This window comes from Manduca sexta, chromosome 14 (assembly GCF_014839805.1).
Source record: "Manduca sexta isolate Smith_Timp_Sample1 chromosome 14, JHU_Msex_v1.0, whole genome shotgun sequence".
Taxonomy (NCBI): domain Eukaryota; kingdom Metazoa; phylum Arthropoda; class Insecta; order Lepidoptera; family Sphingidae; genus Manduca; species Manduca sexta.
This window is the reverse complement of record NC_051128.1, coordinates 62056-85509: the sequence shown is the minus strand read 5'-3', so window position 1 is coordinate 85509 and position 23454 is coordinate 62056. Positions and strand designations below refer to the sequence as shown.

Below are 23454 nucleotides of genomic sequence, written 5' to 3'. Positions count from 1 at the left end.
TATAATTTCTAAATATTGTAATCAATTTAATAACACACAAATTAGGCAAGCCGGGAAAACTGTGCCAAGTGCCGAGGGATGTGTTTCTCAACCTCCATCTCTCTTAACGCTTTTGCGAGCATGAGCAAATTATTTACTAAACCACTCTTAAAAATTTCACACTGAAATTCCTAAGGGTATTGTGTTATTCAATATAGCTAACGCCAAAACTTTTATTAGGCAATTAATTAATTAAATAATAAATGAATTAGGCCGAGGAAAGAGTGAGGAATTGATTGCAATTATTTTATTAGAAATCTATAGCGTTGCTTAGAATAGTTGAAATCTAATTTCACACTGTAATTAACATTGGCTGCGAAAGTGTTAACACCAGATGCAGTAAAATCAATTTGCCATGCTATTATCTGAAGACCACTGGAAAGGCAGAGCAAAGGTTTAACCAATTTAATCACAAATAATAGGCATGTGGAGAAACCAAATATACCAATAACATAATAATTTGTTACTGAATTATTTGGACTGCCTCGGTGGTGTAGTTGTATTGCATGTCCGGTACAATAGCGCTCTGAGGTCCTGAGTTTGAATCCCGGGTCGGGCAAAGTGATATTTGGGTTTTTCTGCTCAGTATTAGCCCAGAGTCTGGAATTTGTGCCCCATATGGCGATAGGCTCGCCCCCTATCACATCATGGGACGGAACATACTTGGCGAAAAGTGGGTGCCCTAGTTGCGCCTCTGCATACCCCTTCAGGGATAAAATGCATGATGTTATGTATGTATGTATGTATAATAATTTGTTCATTTCTATATAGCATAACATATTTATTATGTATAAGGGTGGACCAATATGTAGGTATTTCACTCTATGAGTAGGCATTATTTTGGGATTCCCCTTTATCTGCTTTCAGGTCCATTAGTCATTTTACCACACTATTATAAATATATAATTTAGATTATGTTTCACAAAATCTATTGAGTTGTATCTAATGTTGTGTGAAAATGATTTCAGTTAAGATAAAAAAATAATTGCAGTATAAAATATTGCCTGCCTATGAAACTATAACATTTTGTCATTTAATATCTAAGAAATTTGACTTTCAGTTTTTGTCTTACGCATTCATCTGCATACATATAGACTATAATTTTTCAACACACAAATATTAAGTTTTTTTTTTTTATATCCAATAAATACTATATTTAGACTCTAGAGCAAGGAAGTAATTACATTTATAAATAAAATTATAAATACAAACAGAAGTATCAGGTTTTATTTCATACTGCGCATATTTTTTACAGCAAAACGTTTATCAACAGGGTGTAAGTCGGCGCGCGGTTTTTTTTTTATAGTAAAAAACATAATACCATATTTGAAGTGTACGAAAAATGAGACCTTCACTTTTAACTATATTTTAATAAAGATATCACCAACAAAAACCATATTACTTCACTGATAATTGACCGCAATATGGTTAATAATAATTAATAGAAAAATATTGATCGATTAAAGGCTACGACTTTTTTAAATGCTGTTCTAAATATCGAAGTCTGAGTGAAACTTACCATCTTGATACGCTTTTCTCACCGAGTTGCTTCTATCTCCGAAACCTCGCACGCTCTCATAGTTTCCTATACCACCTTCACTCGGAAAGGACATTTTTTCCAAAATAGACTCTTATGCACATAACCTATTCACATATCAAGTTTGGAATTAATTTTATTCTCACATAGAGTATAAATTAAATTATATTTTATACACTACTTATTCACTAGTATCACATTTAATAATAAAATATTCGAAATAAAAGGCTACAATGCATTCAAAAATGTGTTTGACTTGACGTTTGACACTGACAAGCCGAGTTTTTTAGTGATGCATGCAACATGTGACTTGATACTTACATCGATGAAATAGAAGGACGGAATAGAAACAAGTGCTTTAAATTCATTATTTAATAATTATGTACATCATTTACTTATAATTTCATCACTGGAATAAATTATTCGAGTTTATGTACTCAGAAAACAAGAGACATCTAATATCCTTCTTGTTTTATCATTTTATAATATGACAGTCCTGTTTTATATCAATAAATAATATTAAGATAAGTAATGAAGATAACATTAATGATAAAATAAAAACATCTTGTACAGCATAGGCTGCCGTGTGGCAACATGATGTTTAGTAATAGTCACTGTTCATATACTATATATACTTAATACCATTAATAATAATATTATATGCCTCGAAGATGAGGTAAAAGGATAAGGATGGATAAGGATAATGATAGTTTTTTTCTCATGAAATCTTATTCATTATTATAAATTATTTCCGGAGCTAAAAAGCTCGAGTCAGCGAAAACACTGAAAATAATGTAAAAATGATAAGTTATCAAGTTTCTCATATTTAGAGACAGCTGTATTATTATGATCGAGATACCAGTTGCCACTTGCCACAGCAAATCCACGCTGTGTTCAAATATTATCTGCAACGTGATTCTGCCATGTTAAAAGTAGTCTTTTGGCAACTAATATACAATTTTAAATTATTATTATATCGTATATTTGCAATAAAATGTGTCAAACGGGGATTTTTATGTTTATTGGTCGTATCGATAATTAGATACAAACAATGTACAACCCTACGACACGAAACAAACGTCAAGATTGCATCATATGGTTGCGTTCAAATTTTTATTTTTACGAATACTTGTAATTCCACTATTTAGAAAATTATGATGACGGATTATTTCTTTTACTTACATACTTCTTGCAATGATTTTTTTTAGCGGAGTTACATATTTATCATACAAATTAAAGCGCACCTAGGTACATACTACTCTACATATTGTAACATGGGAAAAGTATTTCTGATACGCCTTATTGATCTCGTAGTAAATAAAAAAAAATATCCTTTAGTAGCCTGGGCACGATTTTATTGAGCAGTGACCACTGTGGCGTAACTACACCCGTGAAGGCCTAAGAAGGTGGTAAAATGAAATGAGGCCCAGGCCTAGTGAGAGATGAGACTATTTTTGTATGCAAAAGCTATCTGTATAATAGCCTGAATATTTCATCCGTTACTTGGGAAAGTTATAATCAGCTGCCTTGGCCTTTGAACCTATGGAGATTCGTGTGGACGATCCTTTCCATATCCAACTTCGGTATTTTAATAATCTCTTGTATTAAATAAATAAAATAATTTTAAATTCCATTTAAATTGTGGAGAGGCCTTTAAATTAAAAAAAAAAAGTTGTTAATGTGTTAGCAGCTCCAAATAAAATATTTTACAAGTGAAAAAAAAGCAGTTTATTTTTTTGTATAGGTACAGTTTATTTAAATTTTTCAATGTGATCGTACATTATTGTTCAAACAAAAATTAGCAACCCTATGCCCATGGTGGCAGTCTATCGTCCTATTGGACACATACTCCAGACTCTTAGCTGATATTAAAAAGAAAAACCCAATATCTCTGCCCCGCCGGGAATCAAACCCGACTCCTTAGAGCGGAGGTCGTATGGCTTACGCAACCATGGCAGTCTTTACGGATATGTACTTATGATGATATTATATTAGAATTAATAAATAAAAAAGGAAATCAATTTATATAACTAAGTAAGTCAGCTCGGATTAATAGTTAAAGAAGGTATAAGAGATTTTTTTTAAAACCAAGGAAAATAACGCATTGGCATCCGCACCAGTGAGAACAATACAAACCTTAACCTAGCTGACCTGCCAGCATCCCACTAGCTACCTGTGACAACAGTTCGCAGAAGAAAGGCAGAAAGGAATTCCGGGCTCATTATTTTTGTTATTAATTGCCGAATGCAATTTTTTCAAGATTTTTCTTATAAACAAACTCGCAATAGTTATTTATAAACTAAAGAGGCACCTTACCGTTAAAACGTGATAATAAAAGTACTAAAAAGTGAAGGGATATAAGCCTGAACAAGCACAAAACAAACATATCGAAATGCCATCATAGGAACCTGTTTACATTGGATTCAAATAATTCAGTAAGTATAAAGCAGGTTAAGTTTATGACAATACAGAAACGAAATTTTGACTTAGTTTCAGGACCGACCACCTGCATAAGACTACCTTAATCGACCTGGATGCCTAAGAATAGTATCCACCAAACGGTGCTAACAAAATTTACACAAATTTTTGCCGGACCTTATCGAATCCGAGACCTCCCAGAACAGTCCATATACGCTACCACTAGACATACATACGTAATCTATAGTATAAACCTCTATGGTTTGATAGAGGATATCATTGTGTACCTAACTATTGTGTTTCTATGTAACTAAAAAAAAATCGTCATCAAGTACTAATAGAGTAGACAATAAAAATTATTATTCTGTGACGCAAGTGACAATTGAAAATGTTTACTATACAAATAAACATATTAAAACAAACATGATAATAACAATTCAATGCGATAATATATGTTTAGGAATCTGAGAATGACATTCCGGCTTTGTTATGAAATAAAACTATACGATACTAAAAAAAATCGATGAATCAAGGTAGTCCGTGTCAAGGTTGATTCGTGCATGCATGATTTGGTATAATTTTTAATAGTTACATCATTAAAAATATTGAATAACTTACAGTATCATATAATTAAAAATCTAAAAAATCCGGCAAGTTTCTCTAACTCGGCCACTATTGTTGACTAGTTGATTCATTATATCACTTATCTATGAATTAAACCTTTCTAACATTTCCAATATATAAGGAAACAGGTATTCATACATATGCCGACCCCATATATAATCCATGTGATTGAATTTCTCGCGATCCATTATTTTAAACTGCGCAACATTAGGCAATGCCTTATGTAATCTACGTACATTCTCAATGGGGTTCACCCTATCATTTCTCCCAACAAATAACGCAACATTCATCGTAACAGCACTTAAATTGTAAGGTGGCGGTGTCTCTGAATTATAAAGTTTTAAATTCTTCTCCTGACCGTAATCGTAATATACGAAATCTCCATTATTTGCAATCTGCAAATAATGTTTTGCGACCTTCTTCGATGTGCTTGTCGGGAAATGTCCGATGACTACATAAAACATCGCAGGTTCAAATTCTTCTACGTCATAACCGGCCAAACTAAAAAACGCTTCGCCACAAAGCGCATAACCAACTTCGTATGGTGTACAAAACTTATTTATTTCGGTTCTATAAATCGAATTATCACCAAATAGCTCCTCTTGATTGAATGTTGTTAAAATATGGTCTATAAGTGGACCTAACTTTATTATAGTATGGATTGGCGGTTTGTAATGATTTAGATAAGAAATAGGTCCTAATGCAATCATGATATTAACTTTATCGTTGTACTCCGGTCTTGTTGCTCCTAAAACGTAGTAAATGGTATTCCCTTGAGAATGTCCAGCCGCACTCAATTTATCCACAGCATTCCAACTTAATACGAAGTCTATTAAAGCCGGTAGATCGTAGTAGCCTATTTCGTGGACGCTGAAGTTCCAAAACTCACTGTCTTTGTCAGGATCCAAGGTAACGTGACGCCGGGAGTACCTTGCCCCTCTGACAGAGGCAACCCAAACGTCATAGCCGAATTTCCGAAGGTAAACAACCAAAGAAGTATGTCCTCGAAGAAGAAATGTATCCGCGGAGTCTAGGATGCCATGTGTCAGCAGCACTGGAACTGATCGGTTACCAGGTATGTTGAAGAGTTTCAGAATATATCCATCTTCTGTAACCACGTTATGTTCTATCACTGTTTGTCCATATTTATTTCCTAGTTGCGTAAAATTAAGTCCTGCGTCTTCGGGCCTTTCATTTGGGACAAATATCTGTTGAGACACGAAAAGTTTGTTCAAAAATATACACAAAAACAAATGGATGGCACTTTTGAACCTCATTCTTACGAGAAGTCACATTATAAACTGTTTCGCAAGACTGTATCAATATTAATGCCAGCGTCAAATTTATAAACTATCCGTGATACAAAGACCTTGCGCCAATGCAAGGTTTATAAAGAAAATTATAAAACGCGTTTTATAAGGCATACACCACTTCGTATACAACTGATAAACATCTAAATGTGTTGCTTCTTAGCGTCAGGTGTTTAGTTTCATAGACATAGGTAAATATGCATAGTACATACATAGTAATACATTTATATTTTTGATCTTGAATTCGCAATTCACACAATTGCGACTAACACGTTACTGTAGTTGCGGGGTCGAACCTGCGGCCTTCCATTCCACAGCTATTTGCACATTATTCCGCATATTGGAGTCCTTCTACGCATAGTAGGTACATGTTCTTTTCAATTATAGGTTTTTTATTGATTTTCATGAACTAACCTTCATATGAATAAACCAATCTCAATTTTGAGTAGAATCTTAAGTAGACATTTAATGTATTGAACTATTTAATAAAGTTATTTAAGAGCTTGTTCTCAGGAACCATTGTTTAATTAGTAAAACTCAGCTGTCAAAATCCGTCAAATAATATGACTTAAGATATAGTTTGGGACACTGTTGATATACCGTTTTTAAATAACAAAAAAAATAAATAAAAAATAAAAATGCTTTATTCATCACGTAGGCGAACATAGTTGCACTTATGATAAGTCAAGGTACATGAGAATATTCAATTATTACTTAATTAGATTAGCTTATATAAACAAAGACAATAAAATAAATGAAAAATATACTTAGTAAACAAAGAAGCCAGCTCGGGCTGGCAGGGAAGAAAAATAAAATTATGTATGTATGTATTTTTAAATAAGCAATAAGGGAGAAACGCGTCGCGATCCTCACCGGTGAGGACAATAAAAAGCCCTAACCTAGCTAACCTACCAGCCTTTCACTAACTACCTAAGCGATGACTACCCGAAGAAGAAAGGCAGAAAGAAACTCCGGGCTTTATTTTTTGTCATCAATTGTCTATTCATTTATAATATTGTTATTAAATATATATATATTTTTTAATAAGTCTTTTCTATACAAAGTCTGATTAATTATATAAGCTAATACACGCACATCACCGTAAAATTGCGGAGAAAATCCACATAAAAGTATTTAGCAATAACTAAAACTAACGAAAAAAACAATAATACTAAAAAAATTATAAAAACTATGAAACAGTAAGTGTACAGCGTGCATACGCCTACATTTACAAACATAATATTTTCATTTCATATTTTGTCGCAGATCTTGGTCAATATAATTAAGATTATAAATTTTAAGGCTGGTGCAACAAAATGATCGGTCGGTCGTCTATTATACATTGATAATTCAATGAGTCAATATAAAATAAAATATGTCACATAAATTTAAAACTGTTACCCAGTATAATGTCAAAATTGTAGAAAGGTACACATGAGACGTTTATGTAGTTAATTTATAATATTGGCGTTAACATAGGGTTGGACAGGGTGTGCAGGACTGTTTTTCCAAACCGTCTGATCATCGAGGTAATCCTTTACATTATAATACCCCTTTGACATTAATTCGCGCTTAACATGACACTTAAATTTGTAGCCGGGCAGATTGGTTATTTCAAGAGGGATTTTATTATAGAATTTGATACAATTCGCTAGATAAGATTTATTTGTTTTACAGAGTCGGAAATTTGGAACAACTAGTTTATTCTTATTTCTAGTGTTCAAACAGTGCAAGTCACTGTTTTTCATAAAAGTACCTAGGTTCTTACGGACATACATAATATTTTGAAAAATGTATTCAGCTGGCAAAGTCAGTATATTCACCTCCTTAAACAGTTCTCTAAGGGAATCGCGAGACCGAAGGTTATAAATTGCACGAATCGCTCTTTTCTGTAAAATAAAAATGGTCTGCAGATCTACTGCAGTACCCCACAGAAGAATGCAATAAGACATAATGCTGTGGAAGTAAGCGAAATATACTAACCTTGCCGTAGCCACATCAGTTAAATATCTGATCTTCCTAATAGCAAAGACTGCAGAACTCAATTTACTCGAAATTCTTTGAATGTGGGGTCCCCATTGTAATTTCCTATCGATAGAAACCCCAAGGAAGACTGTAGAGGGTACTAATTCTAGTTTATTCCCGTCTAAATCAATATCAGTTCCATTAATCTTGTTCAGTAACGAGAATCGAACACATTTAGTTTTGCTGCATTTAATAGAAGATTATTGGCAGAAAACCAGTCAGAAATCAATTTAAATACTTTTATTTGGCTCTACAAAATTTCCCCCTAAAGCATCCTGCGATCCCTCCCAGGCATCCAACACAGCTTTAACTAATGCACGTCCTGCATCTTGCGTGGACCTACCCTTTGTAAAACCGAATTGCCTGTCATGTAGAATCTCATTTTTATTAACGACGACTTTAACTGATTTTAACTTTACGTCTTAGCTAATATCGCACAAAGATCGAAACTAAGTTGCATCCATTAATACGGAATTTAATTACCTAATACCGTCCACTTATAAGGCTTTGGTTGAGGTCACTAATCAGTACTAAACATAACCATAAGGCCGTTGAACTGAACAATTAACATCTTTAATTGAATGACTACCTATACAGAGCAACAATATTATAACACATTCACTCCTTACATCGCTGAAAATAGGCAGAAGTATAACTATTCCATCTACCGTGTGCATTCTATCCTAAGCGATATAGGGCATGACTAGGGCCAGTTCAGGCGTTCAAGACATCAGCCTGATACTAAGCAGAAAAACTGAATTTCATTACCCGATCTGGGATTTGAACTCGAAGCTTCGGAGCAGTAGCCGTACCGCCCAAGCACGCCAGCTAGGCGGTTTAATATAGGAACCAATGCCATGTGTACCAGTAATGGCGATAAAATAATCCCCTACGCCTAAGAATTGAAAATATATACCAACAAAACAATACAATTTCAATCTAGAACTTTTATAAAATAGCTTTATAAAAATCCGTGATGAGGATAAGAATTATTTCTGAACTAGGTCAGATAGCAAATAACTGCCTCCATTTCCCTAATATGAACGTAGGCCCGATGCAGTTGTTATAGACATAACTTATCATAGACATATGTCTCATGGTCACGAACGCAATAGACTGCCAAGGTATCGTTGATCAAGGCATTACTTAAAGTTCAAAGATTGGTTGGTGTATATTTTTTTAGACGTGAGACACGCTCTTTTCTCCCTTGATTTGTATAAAAAATCGGCGTTTTTAAAATAAAACTTACGATAAATTGCTTATATTATTTATTTATATAATTCTAATACAATTATCATATTGTACAACTAATATAGACCGTAAAATAATAGAAATAAGCAGTTTTATTTTAACACATTACTATAATTAACATGCCGTATATTTCTTCAGCCTTTACAAATAATAAACTATTTTTTTTATTATTTTATTTTACTTTATTTGGAAAACTACAGAAAAAAACATAACATTTATATATTAAAAACAATGATACAATAAATTATGCACAACAATTTCCACATATAATGCCATGTAAACAAAAACAAAGACAAAGGCGGCGCGGCGCGATGTAAGCATCCACCCACACACAGAAACAACTCATTAAAATTCTTAAAATCGCTCAAATACTATTTCAAATACACAAATTTTATTGAGATCGGTTAACAAGTGTACTTATATATAATCAGATGTTATACCTTTCTGCGTTTGTCGTCAAATCATTCACTTCTCCGGTAAGCGGAAACTGCAGAGTTTGAAGTAGCATACCCAATTTTTTTGGTCTGTAAAGAGAAATCAATTATGTAATAAGTAATAACACAAAAATAGCCGTGTACCAACTTGTTTTCTATATTAAGTTGCGTAGAACACACTACCGTAAACTGCTTTTGCTCGTAGTGCAACCTGCGTGAATTTTTTTAACGAGAAGTAATTCTAGAAGCCGCAATCCAATTAAAATGTTAATAACCCCACATACTGGAGGTATTGAGTTTTAAAGAAATGTGTGTTCCTGATGGTGAATACAATTTAAATCCCGTGGCACTTTAAAAATGGATACTAATATGCCCCAAGGAGGATTTAGTAGGTAAATTTATCGTCACAGGAATTCATGTGATGACGTTCACCAAGTGGTAGACAGGTGGTGATCATTTCTCTAAACACAATTACTGCGAGTAATGCTTATACTCGTCATTTTACCAAGAAAGAAAGGTACGGGAGATAGGATTGCCGTATTGGAGATACTGACACACACATCCTCACGTCTTTTATCTCCGAAGGTGTAGGCAGAGGCGCAACTATTGCACTCATTTTTCCCCGAGTGAATTTCGTCCCATGATCTGAAAGGGGACGAGGCTATCCGCATTTTGGAAGCAAATTCCAGACTCCCTGCTAATACTGGGGAGAAAAACCCCATACCACTTTGTCTGATCCGGGATTCGAACCTAAGACTTCAGAGTTAAAGTGTTACCGTAAAGAAATATCTTTACTTTAATAAATATATTACTTTCTCTGAACCTCACCATGTTTCCTGCCATGCCATTTCCTTACGGGCTTGATTACCGGTCCGTCTTTCGGTTTTTCCGTAGTGGCTGGTCTCTGGGCCGGCACCCTCTTCATGATGGGAATTAGGTCGTCATCAACCATAGAGTTCGGTACATTGTCTATTGCATACCAGTTTACCCTAAAACAATAACATATTTTTCTATATTTTTTATACGAGCATGATAAAGTGACTCCAATGCAGTTGATGGTAAGTGGAGTGAAGTCCAATAGAACGTCCATTGACGAGGGATGATTATCCTTTGGCAGTCGACACAACCCTGCCAGTCTGTTAAAACCGGATATACACACACTGATCTCGGAACGCGTCACTTACGTGGGCCAATATAGCGTGTTTTAACACCTTGTGTGCAGTGGTCGCTATCTGATATATAAAATATATCCTACCACCAACAAAGGTGTTCTTAAGGCCAGTTGTAATTTATATGTGATTAGCAAACTTTTTGTTGTGGCGTAGAAACGTAGTAAGTAACTTTAGGGCAAGCCTATATTTAGCAATGAACATTTTGTATATTACATAGCAGTAGATATTTATTATTATACAAATTATCTTGATTTTATTACAAAAGGAAATACTATTGTCTTACCCGTCCTGAAGTTGGGGTATGTTATTGTCACCAGTTCTGAGTGATTGGATGAATTTGTAAAGTAGATAATCTTCCGTTGGATCCTCGAGTTTCATTGGCGGCGGCCCAATGTCAATATAATTTATATCCTGAAAAAAATTAAAACAGTCACACATAGTACTGAACTCAGAGACTTGGATTATGAATTCATACTAAACCAACTAACTAAACTAAAACCCAATCAAAGTCTTGCACTACCTGCTCTTTAAACTCAGATACTCTAAAAGCCTACAAAAGCTGTCACGAAACCGAAGATATTATATATCTATATAAGAAGTATATTATATATCTATATAGATAGTAGATATCTATATAAGAAAGGCATATAAAAAACATTCGAAATTACATTTACAAAGTTTCACATATTGCCGTCCACATATATTGAGAATTATAGTGAAATACAAACCAGGTTACGATCTAGGTCATCGCCAAGCTCGTAGGGGTACGCAGAAGCTTGGTACATAAATACACAAGCCCAGACCACACACAGCGCGCCTCGGATATGCAACATTCTGAAAATAGAACAATATTATCTTAAAATGTTACAAACTGGAACTGAATGCAGAGACGAAGGTCCGCAGCTCATTTTCGAAGTTACGTGTGTATTGTTTACCAATTATCATTCGCTTTTAATGCTAAGTGAAAAGTTCGTGGAGAAACGTAGATACCTGAGAATTCCCCTAAACATAAGAATTTTAAAATTATGTGGGGTCCGCTAACCCGTACTAGGCTGGCATGGTGGATTAAGGCTTAAACCCTTTCAGCAATGGGAAGTACATATATAGGGCTGGTATCATTATATATTTTAATAGGTAAGTACTTACTTATAGTTTAAAAGTGGAGGCATATATAAAATGTGTCTATAATGGCCTGGCTGCAGGATAATGAAATACTATCTCATATAAAATCGACAAAATGATATGAAAACTTACAGACTGCTATCTGTAATATGCAAAATACCAAAAAGCCTCTCAGCATTCTATAATTCTTGATACTTATGAAAAAGTTGGTATTTATAAGTCGTGCAGTAGGTACCTTGAGTTTATGACCGTAAAAGTCATTATTGCATGTACCCGGAATTGAACCGAGAAGTTTATTGGGTAGGTATGCAACTTTCCAATAAACCAACCAAACGAACAAGTATAACAACAATCACAAGGCTATGTTAATTATGGTAAATACGTCATACTTATCACATTTAAAAATTATAATTGTAATTATATGGTTCCAATTTTAAAAATTGTCATCTATTAGGCTTTAACTTATATTTAAAACAAAAATATTGTTACAACAATTTTATGAATTTATTTGTTTTGCTACATCTCAATCTCGTATCAACGAAGACGCAAAAGCGCCTACGCTTTTAGTAATAGCAATAACATATTCTACGTCTCAACAATCCACGACTATAATATCTTGAAGGCGTTCTCTGTATTGATTTATTCTGTCGAACAATTAGATTGGTTCACGAAGAATGCATTAAACGTGATGTAGGTGGCATAGAGGAGGGATGAAGGCAATTTTACATTTACGTTGCTATGCATTTTGTTAACTCTTATAGTAGCCTAAGCTCGAAATTTACTCTTTTATAAGGAGATGCTATATTTGTACAACAAAGTAAATTTACTATATTTGTACAGGTCAAGCGTCGAATCACTCTCGCGAGGATACATTTTGGCATCGTAAATGTGTTAGAAGGTTAGAGTAGTTTAAATATGCATTAGAAAAATATCTCGCCTTGTGTATACGCCATAAGCTCATTTATAAACAATTTTTTATAATTTTTTACTAAACTTTACTAACAACTATGTACACATTAAATTAAATTCCTGAAATAAGAAATAACTTATTGTACTTAGGGCTACTGTAGTTTGTTATTTGTGAAAATATTACAATCAGAACAAAAGTTTCGAAGACTATCTATTACCTACGATTAAACTTAACTTTTCCTATTCAAAACAATATAGAAAACACTTCTAAGTATACACTCAGAGTTCACTTAGTACGTGACATTGTCTTAACACTAAAATACAATTACGCATAAAAAATCATTGCTTTAAAGGTTAATACGAACTTTTCAACTGCACAATGACCATTTAATCGCAATATGCTGTCAGTGCAACAAGTATCAGAAAATCAAGGCTATCGCGTTACGGGACAGTTTCCCGGGACACTGCAAATGAATGCCCATCCTGGGAGTCGAATTCTGAACTTCACGCGTAAGCCCTAGTACGTTACGATGTGACACATAACGATCGATGCAATTATTCAAACCTAGTTAATTACGCATAATGTCACTAATTGTTAAGCCATAAATCAATGTAATTTACACAAAATATTCCTATAAAACATCAAATTTGCATGAAATTCGCCCACTGAAAACTATACAAAGGTATAAAATATTTTTTAGTGGTAACAAAATTACCTGAACGCCGTCCCGCTGTACCGACCCTGGGGATGCGCCGCGTGAGACTGGGGTCAACACCGCCCGCCTACCCTTATATACCTCCCCTGCAAGCTGCGTGCAAAACATCCCCCTGTAACTACTAGGAACGATACACTCAAAATTCATATTTATTACTATGTTATAGAGGTACAGTTTGGATGCAGGATGTAATTTCAGAGACTAGTGCTTTCCAAATGTTGGTAAAGCTTATATTAGAGTACTATGGATACTTTTTGGCTCCAGAACTAGCTTTAATGCGAACAGTCATATTCGGCGCTCTACTTCTTCAACCCAATGAATTAATTTAAATTATATTTCATATTGACTAGGCATGTTTCGGAACCTTAGAGGATCCTGCTTTTTCATAGAATAACTTACCTGAAATAAATTATTAAAATTCTTTAATTGTATCAAATAACTTTACCAATATTTGCTTTGATGACAATACCCGTGCTTGCAACTTACACATTGAAACCCGAATAACCACTCGTACAATTGGTGCAACTCTGCCTACCCTTTGAAGTATAAAGTCTATCTTTTACTAAATCTCTGAGCATATTGCTCGATAATTATATTTCAGGTCTAATCCTGGAATATTCTTACTAAATAAATTTAGAATATTCTCGCAAACGATCACTCTAACTAGATCCGTTAGTTAATCCGTATTTTCTTTCCGATACTCAACCAATCTGTCCTTTATTCAGACGGCTTCAGACGTAGTGTATTATCATACGCGGTACTTTACTATACGGTAGTTTTACTATCAATTATTTTGTAAATATGTAGTTAGTTTAATTTATTTCGATAAATGTTTATGTTATTAATCTCCATGGGACTAATATATCCGAGAAATCGAAATATAAGCCCTCTACTAACGAAGTGGGAAAATATATTTTAGAGTTTACGTAGTTCTAATGCGTACGCGGTATTAGTACGACTACGCGCTGAGGTCCTGAGTTCGAATCTTGGGTCAGGCCAAAAATAATTGTAACTGGGTTATTCTATCTTAAAAATTACTTGCTTAGGCGTAGCTCGGAGTCCGGAAGTTGGCGGTATGATACCCTCAGGCCTTGGAATGCAGGTAAAGACGTTGGTCCTACATAATGATTTCTTATGTTTACGCGAATGTTAGACATTGAAATTAAACTAATTTTCGGATTCTATCGCAGTTTTTTTAAAAAACGTTGGTCCTACGCCTGATGCCTCTCCGGTCATGTCATATTGCCGTCTCACCGAGAGTGAAGGAACAGAGAATGCTTATGTATTGCGCACACACTTGTGCACTATAATATCTCCTGCGTACCTAGATGATCTCCGTCGAGATTGGCTACCGTAGCCAAAATTCGACTAAGAGGGATTCACTTTTATAAAAGTTGTCCTCTCATAAGAATAAGCTTTACTACCAAACTAAGACTGCCAAATACGTTACACAATTTGCCCTTGATCTAACCTTAAATAAAATCTTATTAAATCTCAACCAACGTGTGAATGCTCGCGTAATTTCTCACGAGCAACTAATTTGTACACTTAATTGGCACATTGTTATAGTTAATTTGGCTAAATTAATTAGTTATAGTGTATGATTTGTACGTTTAAATTTAATTAACATTTGACAGATTAGCATATTTATGTATGTTGAAGAATTACATAACATTATATTATGTTGAAGAAACTTGATTAAATATATATGAATACTGATAAATTAAAATTGGCACCAAACAGTTGTGTTAGTTGTGTATTGGTGTTGGATTCTCATTTTCATTTTCAAATAATAGATTGTGCTACCCCGAATATAAAATGGAAAAAAAATTACAATATTTATACCATGTTGGGAAATAAATAAAATTTAAACAAGGAATACCTTAGCTTTTTAGGGTTTTCATCAAATAATTCGTTAAAACGCACCAATTTCTCACATAAATATTTTGTTAAAAGTAATAAAGTACGCAAGGGGGTAATTAAACAAATCAAATCGATTTTGATTAAGCGATTTTTTTCTGACAGTCTGATTGTTAAGGCACATCTCCGAAACTACTAAACAGATTATCATTAATTTTTCATAAATCGACAGAGCATGTTTGGGAGCAGTACATAGACTTAGTTTTATAAAAACCGGATATCAAAAAGTTATCATCATTTTAAGACATATGCAATTCACTAACTACTTTCGAAGTACATAGATCAAGTCCACACACAAAGTTATTTAAGAAATAAAACAACAAATAAACATATAATTACTGTATTAAATACAAATCTCATGGCACCACGACAAGGCACGTCCGAAACACATGAACATAACACTTATTTACACTCACTCGCGTAATCATTGCGCAGAGGTTCCCAAAGCCGTCACCCCTCGACACAAAAAAGACAGGGGGGAGCGTCAATATTAAAAAGTATAGTAAACCTAACAAATCAAACGAAAAATCGTTCAATACGCATACATACCCATTCTTGACGTTGAAGTTTCATGTAAAAGAGCTGATATGTTTAAACCAATAGGAAGAAACGACAAGTAAAATGTAATTCACGCGTAGTAAACTACTGGACATAATAAGACGTAACATCTCATGCCTTAGGATGACGAGCGCAGTGGAATACCAAACAATACTTTGTAATTCAAGGTGTTGGATGGTGTTTCTGTTTATGGGCGGTCATATCGCTTACCATCAGGCGAACGGCAAGCTCGTCTCGTCATTCAACGCTAAAAAAAATATGAAAACTTCCCAAACATTATTACGAGTCTCCAAATAGTGCGTGCTAAGAACTCTATATTTTTTAAGATATCTTTGGGGACATAGCTTCCATTCAAAAGGATCGCGAAAAGTCTAGAATAGTTTTCTTTAGTTACACGATAACTATTATGATAAATATACTGCAGGTTACAAAAAGTGATTAACAGATGGACTCTACGATCACAAGAATTATGCGGTCTTCCTAACTGGTTACTTTAGTATTACGTCTTTCCTTAATTATTACAAAATACATTGATTGGAGAATGTTAACATGTATGATGAACTATCGCAAGGTAATCATTAACTCTGCTCTAAACTCAATTATAACAGGGGTTTACAAGAGAGTATGTCATTTTGTTTTGCATAAAACTTAGTTATATTGCTTGTGCGCGATGAATATATTCTCCTATACCTATACAACCAGTTCTAATAAATTATATCTTGTGCGCGATGAATATATTCTTCTATATCTATACAACCAATTCTAATAAATTATATAGACATAAAATCAAACCCCTATACTTTTATAATTTGAGTTGAGTTTGAAAAATGTTGGGAACCTCTGCATATTTCGTTGTAACAAATAACCTAGTACTGACCTAAAAATAAATAACTACATTTGTAATTAAATCACTGTGTTAAAACATAATTTCTATACATTAAAAACTATAAAATCACAATCAAAAAATAAATTATACAATGTCAATCAATGAAAATTGAATCAAATGTAACAAACTAAAATCATTGTTCGAAATATTCACAAAACTACACTTTGAACTTATTTTCCAAAATTATTTTATATTCACTATGACATAATTGAGTAAAATTTAAATAATGATTTCTTATGTTTACGCGAATATATATTAAAATAAAACGATTACTCAGATTTTGTGACGGTGTTTTATATCATTATTTTAGCCCTTTCGAAATGTCGGTTGAAAATAAAACAAGAGAGCCTTATAAAATCCGAAAAATAGTTTTACTGAAATGTGAATCAAAATTTCACAAACATTTATTTATTATTGCGTCAAAAATTTATTCAAACACTTGAAATCTCTTCCGGACATAGGAATACTTCGAACAAAATGCACATAACTAAATATTTTCACAATTTGAGCATAAAACACGCCCCTAATAATACTTAATATTATTTTATTATGAAATCTTTGTTTATTTACAAATAACGTGATGTTTTTGTAGGCATTAAATTGTTAAGGATATATTTTTAGGCACTTATTTACGACTTTTTTACATTAAAAGTCCGAATTAACATTTAAATAATAAAAATAATATTTTTAATTGATTTTCTTCAAACTATCATCGAATAAATTAACATTAGGCGAACTATTTGATTCTAATAATCCAATGGCAATGAATTTTCTAGAATAAAAATTTGCAGGTAGAATATACAATATACATACTTCTATATCTATATTATAAATGCAAAAGTACTTAATATTTTAAATCAATTTTATTAGAATTTGGTATCTTGAAAGTAGATATCCTAAATATGGCCTAAACATCCTTTTGATTAAAAATAAATCGGACAGGGCCGCGAGCGAAAGCTAGTCCACTAAAAATCATCAATGTGCAGACACACTTTCCTTAACAATACACTATTTCCCCAACATAAACGTTCATCGGCAGAAATTTGTGTACATAATGTATTTTGCATTGTAATCTCATTGTTTCATTTGAAAACAAATGCATCTCAAGCAATCTTTAGAATATATAAAAAATATAACTAAGATACTACGCTTATGTGGTGGGTATCATTCAAATACAAAAAAAACATTTACTGATATATTTTTCAAGCAGATATCGAACCAGTGACTGCAGCTGGTTTCACAGCTGATTCGTCACTCACTGAGCCAAATAATGCCAATAAACGTTTATAGGGGGTTCCTAATTTTAAAAGCATTAACAATTAAACCTAACATATCACTCTAATGTAAGGCGTTTCGGTTTACAATTAATAGCACTTCGTTATAACGGTTGTAAAATAACAGTTATATAACTTAAAACTCATTATAGTTATTCACAACATATTTAATATGAAATATTTAAATTAGGAATTCCATATTTGACATAAGTTTTGTTGGCCAGTCTGAAGTTAGCTGCTTAGTTTTTCTCTTTACATTCTAACAATACTTGATCGTGAATTATTACCAACTTCAGATCGGTCAAAAACTTTGATGACGATTGGACATATATAAATAAAGAAGTTTTAAGTATCGTCCTTGATTATTATTTGTGAAGATAATATTCTGTGATATTTTAATAGAATTTAATAATTATAATATCGTTAACAATTAATACATGCTCTAATGCTAGGAATCTAGATATCAGCAAATACTCAAGGCCTTTGGTTCGCAAATATTGTAAACAAATATTTGAGTGTGATGAATTTTTTCACCATTATCAAAAAATGTGTTATATTATGTATTAAAAGTGGTTTTTACACTATTTTTGTACGCATAAATGCATCGATTTACAAATTGTAGATTTGCTCTATTCGGAAAAAAACACATAACTTTTTTTATATTTCCTGCAGTTGCACGGATTATATTGTATATCGATTAATTAAAATATTTACAATCGACTAATGACTATTCGATTCATTGTATCAAATCCGCACATTTCAAGTTAGACTCACTAACTCATCATGCACATTGTATATCAGTTCTTAAAAATATTTTGCACTTATATATTTGTGTTGAAAAAAAAATCTGATCCACGTTTCTGTAAGCTTGAACATATGATAATTTTGTATATATTTGTCATAATCCAAATTCCACGCAGGCGAAGCGGCGAGCCAAAGTTTTTATCGATGAATATGGTTCTAAACATTTGTCATCTCACCTCATTTCATATCGTGTGTTAAATTTAATGTTCATCAATCCAACTGGTGCAACATGTGGAGCAGCCCTCACGCCCGCGCCGAGGCGGGGTGGTATGTGATGACGTCGTGCGCATGCGTGAAGGGCGGCGAGGTGGGCGAGGCTGTGGGCGAGGCGGGCGAGGTGGCGGGGCGCAGCTGCAGCGCGCGCGTGCGCCCGCCCAGCGTGCAGCGCGTCGTCGCACCGCTCTCTACCTCTACCGACACCTCCGAGTTGGTGAGCCTGCGACAAGGATATATTTTTAAATTCACTAAAGCACTTTAATACATACTACAATTATGAGTTGATCCGTATAGCTTGAAGATAGTCACGAGTTGCATCGCTACAACTATCGATTTTTTAGATCTATTCAGATTTCAGACTCAAATGCGTTAGAAGACCATTTATTTTTAATATATAGCTTTGACTCACGACTCAGCTCATACGACAGACCGTTTTCGAGATAAAAGTAACTTAGCACTAAAATACCTTATAATTGATCAAATAATTTGAAAACTCGAATCAGCAAGAAGCTTCAGTGATTATTTAAACTTACTGTTATAACATTGATATAATCTAAATTTTTCACATAGTTATGCTTCTATAACAAAAACCTCCACAACTACACAAATACATACATGTGATATCTATTCGCCAGCACGCCTAACAACTCCCCACGAGGTCGGTGGCTTGGCGGTGGGGCGGCGAGGGTTGCGGCACCACCAACCCCACCACCAGGTCATTCTTCGCTGACGGTATGCTGATCACCACGAGCTGCACGTCGGTGCTCATTATGCGGATAGCGCCGACCTGAAACAATATGTTTAATTGTAGTGTTACTAGCTGATGTTATTACGATAAGTTATTATCGAGTGTTGCTAGAGCATAAACATTTTTTAGGACATACAAAGCCTTCGCTTTAAAAAAAATATTATTATAATTAACATCCTTATTGTGCCTATTCTATAATTTACTAGTTTTTGCTCGCGGCTTCGCCCGCGTGAAGGGCGTTTACAGGGATATTTTTTTCCAACTTACTTGATATGTATCGGTATATTATGACCAAATTATACAAAATCATTATAAATTGTAGCCTATGTGTTATTCTGATGTGTAACCAATATTACTGTAAAGTTTAATCCAAATCCATTCAGTAGTTTTTTCGTGAAACAGGACCAAACATACGTACATCCATACATTCATCCTTGTGTCACAAACTTTTGCATTTATAATATTACTAAGATTCTTTAGATTTTTTACTTGACAGCTCATGAATACCATAATAAGGTGAATACATCGACACATCGAAAAATTTACTAATTTTAAATTTCACGGACACTATACCCCTATTACTATACTGACCCTACATCCACAAAACTCCAAAAAAAAATTACTCACGTCAGTAATAGGTGTCGGTTTCTTGAGCGGTTTGAAGCTGTGCGCGTCCAGTTTGTAGATGGCAGAATCTGTGACGAGTAAGCAACGCTCGGCCGCTTTGTTGAACCGGTTGAACTTGTGGATCTTGCACGAGAACAACGCGCGAGAGACTTGCTGAGACTTCTGCATGCTCGCGATCTGCGCCTTGTACACACCTGAGAGCAGGGAATAGCATTTGGAGTATGGTAAAGATAAATCTGGTTCGAAGGACCAAAAATTTATATTACAAATATACGTGCAAAAGTAATTATTTTATTTTGTTTTAAACTAGACAAGGTAAGAGCCTATTTCGTTAATCATGTATGTAAATCACACATTTCCTTATGTCATACACATGAAGATATTTAGAATTCATAATGCACAATAGTAATACGAACCTGCCCTAGCATTGTACTCGTCCCTGGCCAGGTAGTCTCCCAGCCACAGCCTGTCAGCCCCCCAGTGCGCCCTCCTGCTCTTGAGCGCGGCGGCGGCGCTGATCTTCATCTTGAGCTGCGGCCACTGGTCCCGCGGCACGGCGCGCAGCGTGTTGTAGGCGCGCCAGCGGCGGTACGCGCCGTACAGCAGCGGCGCCGCCACCCCCCGCGGGGAGGGGGGCCAGTGCTTGATCACGCCGCGGTTGCGCTGTAGTTCCGTCTGCAGTTGGGCGATGTAGCGGCGGTAGCGGTAGCGTCTGTCAATTAATATTACAAGTTAATATTGAGAGCAAATTAGTCGAGTGGCTATTCGTGGAGCAATAATCCACTAATACAGCACCACAGAAATCGCAGGATCGCTCTTACACGGTTCTATACTATATTTGACGTACAAATTCACAATATATCACATGATTCTATGTTTTATTAAGTGAAAATTACAAATAATCCCAAAAGAGAAATTAATGGCGAATAAAACATTGATTATAATTTGCACTTACTTCCAAGCATTGTAGATGACGTATGCGGCCTTCATCTTCTTGTAGCGCATGCGCGCGAGCGTGCCGCGCCACAGCTTCTGTAGCAGGATCACGATCGACGGGATCAGCTCCGCGCGGGCGGCTTCCAGCGCGTGCAGGGTCCTGGCGCTCCTGTGGGACATCACATGGGTATATTCAGTCCAGAACTTGTTACAAAAAATATAACCCTTTCAAAATTAGAATTGAATTGACAGATTTAATGCAAACGAATCTACTTCCTTATATATCCCTAATTACCAGGTGCAAAGGGATCATTTTGCTGTCCAAGTATAAAATTCAATGTTACCTAATAAAGAGCTTGGTGTGTCCGAACTGCACATCCTCGACCCTGAGGTCCCTGAGCAGCACCACGACCGCGTCCCGGTCGGCGCCGCTGCGGAAGTTGGGCCAGGTGTACTGCGAGAGCATCTTGTAGCGCTTGAGGAAGCGGTCGTAGCGCTGTCGCGACGCGAACCCGGCGCGGCGCACGCGCACGTTCTCTACTAGACCCAGGTACGCTACCTGGTGACGCACCTGACGGGGAAATAACCAGTGAGTCATATAGTAAAGTAATCTTAATTATTTTGTGGATTAGATTTATTTTTTATTTAAAAAAATATAATTTACTATAAAAATGTATTACACAGATCTGCATGTTTGTGGTGTGAATTTTAGCGCTCATATAACAAGAATATTGTTGCCTAAGATTGTCAATAAAATTTTTAGTTCTAGTTATTACAAACTAAATAACGTGTTACACTTTTATCTGAAAAATCAATTTATAAATAATCTTATACATATCCCCACTTCTAACACCAGTGCTCAAATTACACTACGGCTTATATCCTCTATTAGTTTAAAGACTATGTTGCTTTTGAAATCCGTCGAATAAAAACTCGTAAATAAAAAAAACGTGTACCAGTTGGTCGTCCCACACGTTGGGCGTCTGCAGCGGGTTGGGCTTGACGCAGCGCACGTAGAACGGCTCCTTGCTCTGCAGACCCGTCACCAGCGCTGACATCGAGTTGCGGAACAGCGTCGCAGCCGAGGGGGACGCTTGGACGTCTACAAAAAATACCATTTGAAAAAGGTAAGAAGGTAGTCAAAATATTAATGCGTTTTTTATAATTCCGGTTTTGTTCACGATATAGATGAACCAGCTCGGCGACCATGTAATGTAGTCCTAATAATGCGTAAGGCCCCATGAATTTCTCACCTTTACCTAATCCAAATGCCTCTTAAAGATCGATTATAGCTCCACTATTTCAGAGATAGCGACACTTTGTTAGCTAGTTTTCCTATTTACCACGAAACAGCCTCCATGATGTACCCATGCATCGCGTGCTTACCGTCTGTATATCGGTGCCGCCCTCGGGCCACATGTCGGCGAGCGAGCGGTTCTCTGAGTTGTGCAGCAGCCGCTTGAGGTCCTGCCACAGCGAGTCCTTGTTCTTGTCCATGAAGCCGGTCGCCGCGTACGTCACGTCGCCCGCGTAGTGCCTGTCCGCAACAATACATTATTATTTCATTTAAATTAATATGTACGCACGTACGTACGCATTTACGCACGTACACGTATGAACACGTACGCACTCGCACACTATTTTTCTCTCACATCAATAACTGTATTTATACAACTATTTATTTCTAAAACCTCTGGCTTAAGGCATCTCAGTAGTAGAGACCTATGTTGACCAGCAGGCCACAGGTTTTTTATAATAAAGGCTGCTATAATTGTTTTTACTATCAACTCCTAAAGATCTTATTACGTTCTTCTTCGTTCATTTGCTTATTTCCAGCCTCTATCACTTAAACTTTCTCTACCATTTGTATTCTCATATCGATTTTTTACTCACTCTCCATCGAGGTAATCCGTACCCACGTTTTTGTA

General features: G+C 35.1%; 5 protein-coding genes across 5 annotated transcripts in view; all 5 read right to left on the bottom strand.

Moving 5' to 3' along the window:
• The window catches only part of LOC115442944 (cationic amino acid transporter 2), a 37966-nt gene extending 36099 nt beyond the window's left edge, over window positions 1-1867 (bottom strand). The window contains exon 1 of the mRNA XM_030168154.2: window positions 1559-1867. Within this exon, the coding sequence (XP_030024014.2) occupies window positions 1559-1652 (94 nt within the window). The 5' untranslated portion in view covers window positions 1653-1867. The remainder of the gene's footprint in view (window positions 1-1558) is intronic.
• A 1451-nt stretch (window positions 1868-3318) lies between these two features.
• Window positions 3319-6516, bottom strand: LOC115442941 (lipase 1). Its single transcript, XM_030168150.2, has 2 exons — window positions 6141-6516; window positions 3319-5826 (listed from the first exon to the last, which is right to left on the bottom strand). The coding sequence occupies exons 1-2, from the start codon at window positions 6150-6152 to the stop codon at window positions 4702-4704; spliced, it is 1137 nt and encodes a 378-aa protein (XP_030024010.2). The 5' UTR covers window positions 6153-6516; the 3' UTR covers window positions 3319-4701.
• A 2712-nt stretch (window positions 6517-9228) lies between these two features.
• LOC119189278 lies at window positions 9229-11876 on the bottom strand. Its single transcript, XM_037438449.1, has 4 exons — window positions 11539-11876; window positions 11094-11221; window positions 10467-10627; window positions 9229-9728 (listed from the first exon to the last, which is right to left on the bottom strand). The coding sequence occupies exons 1-4, from the start codon at window positions 11641-11643 to the stop codon at window positions 9670-9672; spliced, it is 453 nt and encodes a 150-aa protein (XP_037294346.1). The 5' UTR covers window positions 11644-11876; the 3' UTR covers window positions 9229-9669.
• Window positions 11877-18126: 6250 nt separating this feature from the next.
• The window catches only part of LOC119189276 (unconventional myosin ID-like), a 17526-nt gene continuing 12198 nt past the window's right edge, over window positions 18127-23454 (bottom strand). Inside the window, exon 5 of the mRNA XM_037438448.1 lies at window positions 18127-19435. Within this exon, the coding sequence (XP_037294345.1) occupies window positions 19243-19435 (193 nt within the window). The 3' untranslated portion in view covers window positions 18127-19242. The remainder of the gene's footprint in view (window positions 19436-23454) is intronic.
• Window positions 21874-23063, bottom strand: LOC119189274 (myosin heavy chain 95F-like; the record flags this gene model as incomplete). The annotated part of the gene is given in 3 exon segments (XM_037438446.1): window positions 21874-22097; window positions 22483-22628; window positions 22913-23063. Coding segments are annotated over 2 exon segments (211 nt in total), but the record flags the coding sequence as incomplete, so codon positions are not given.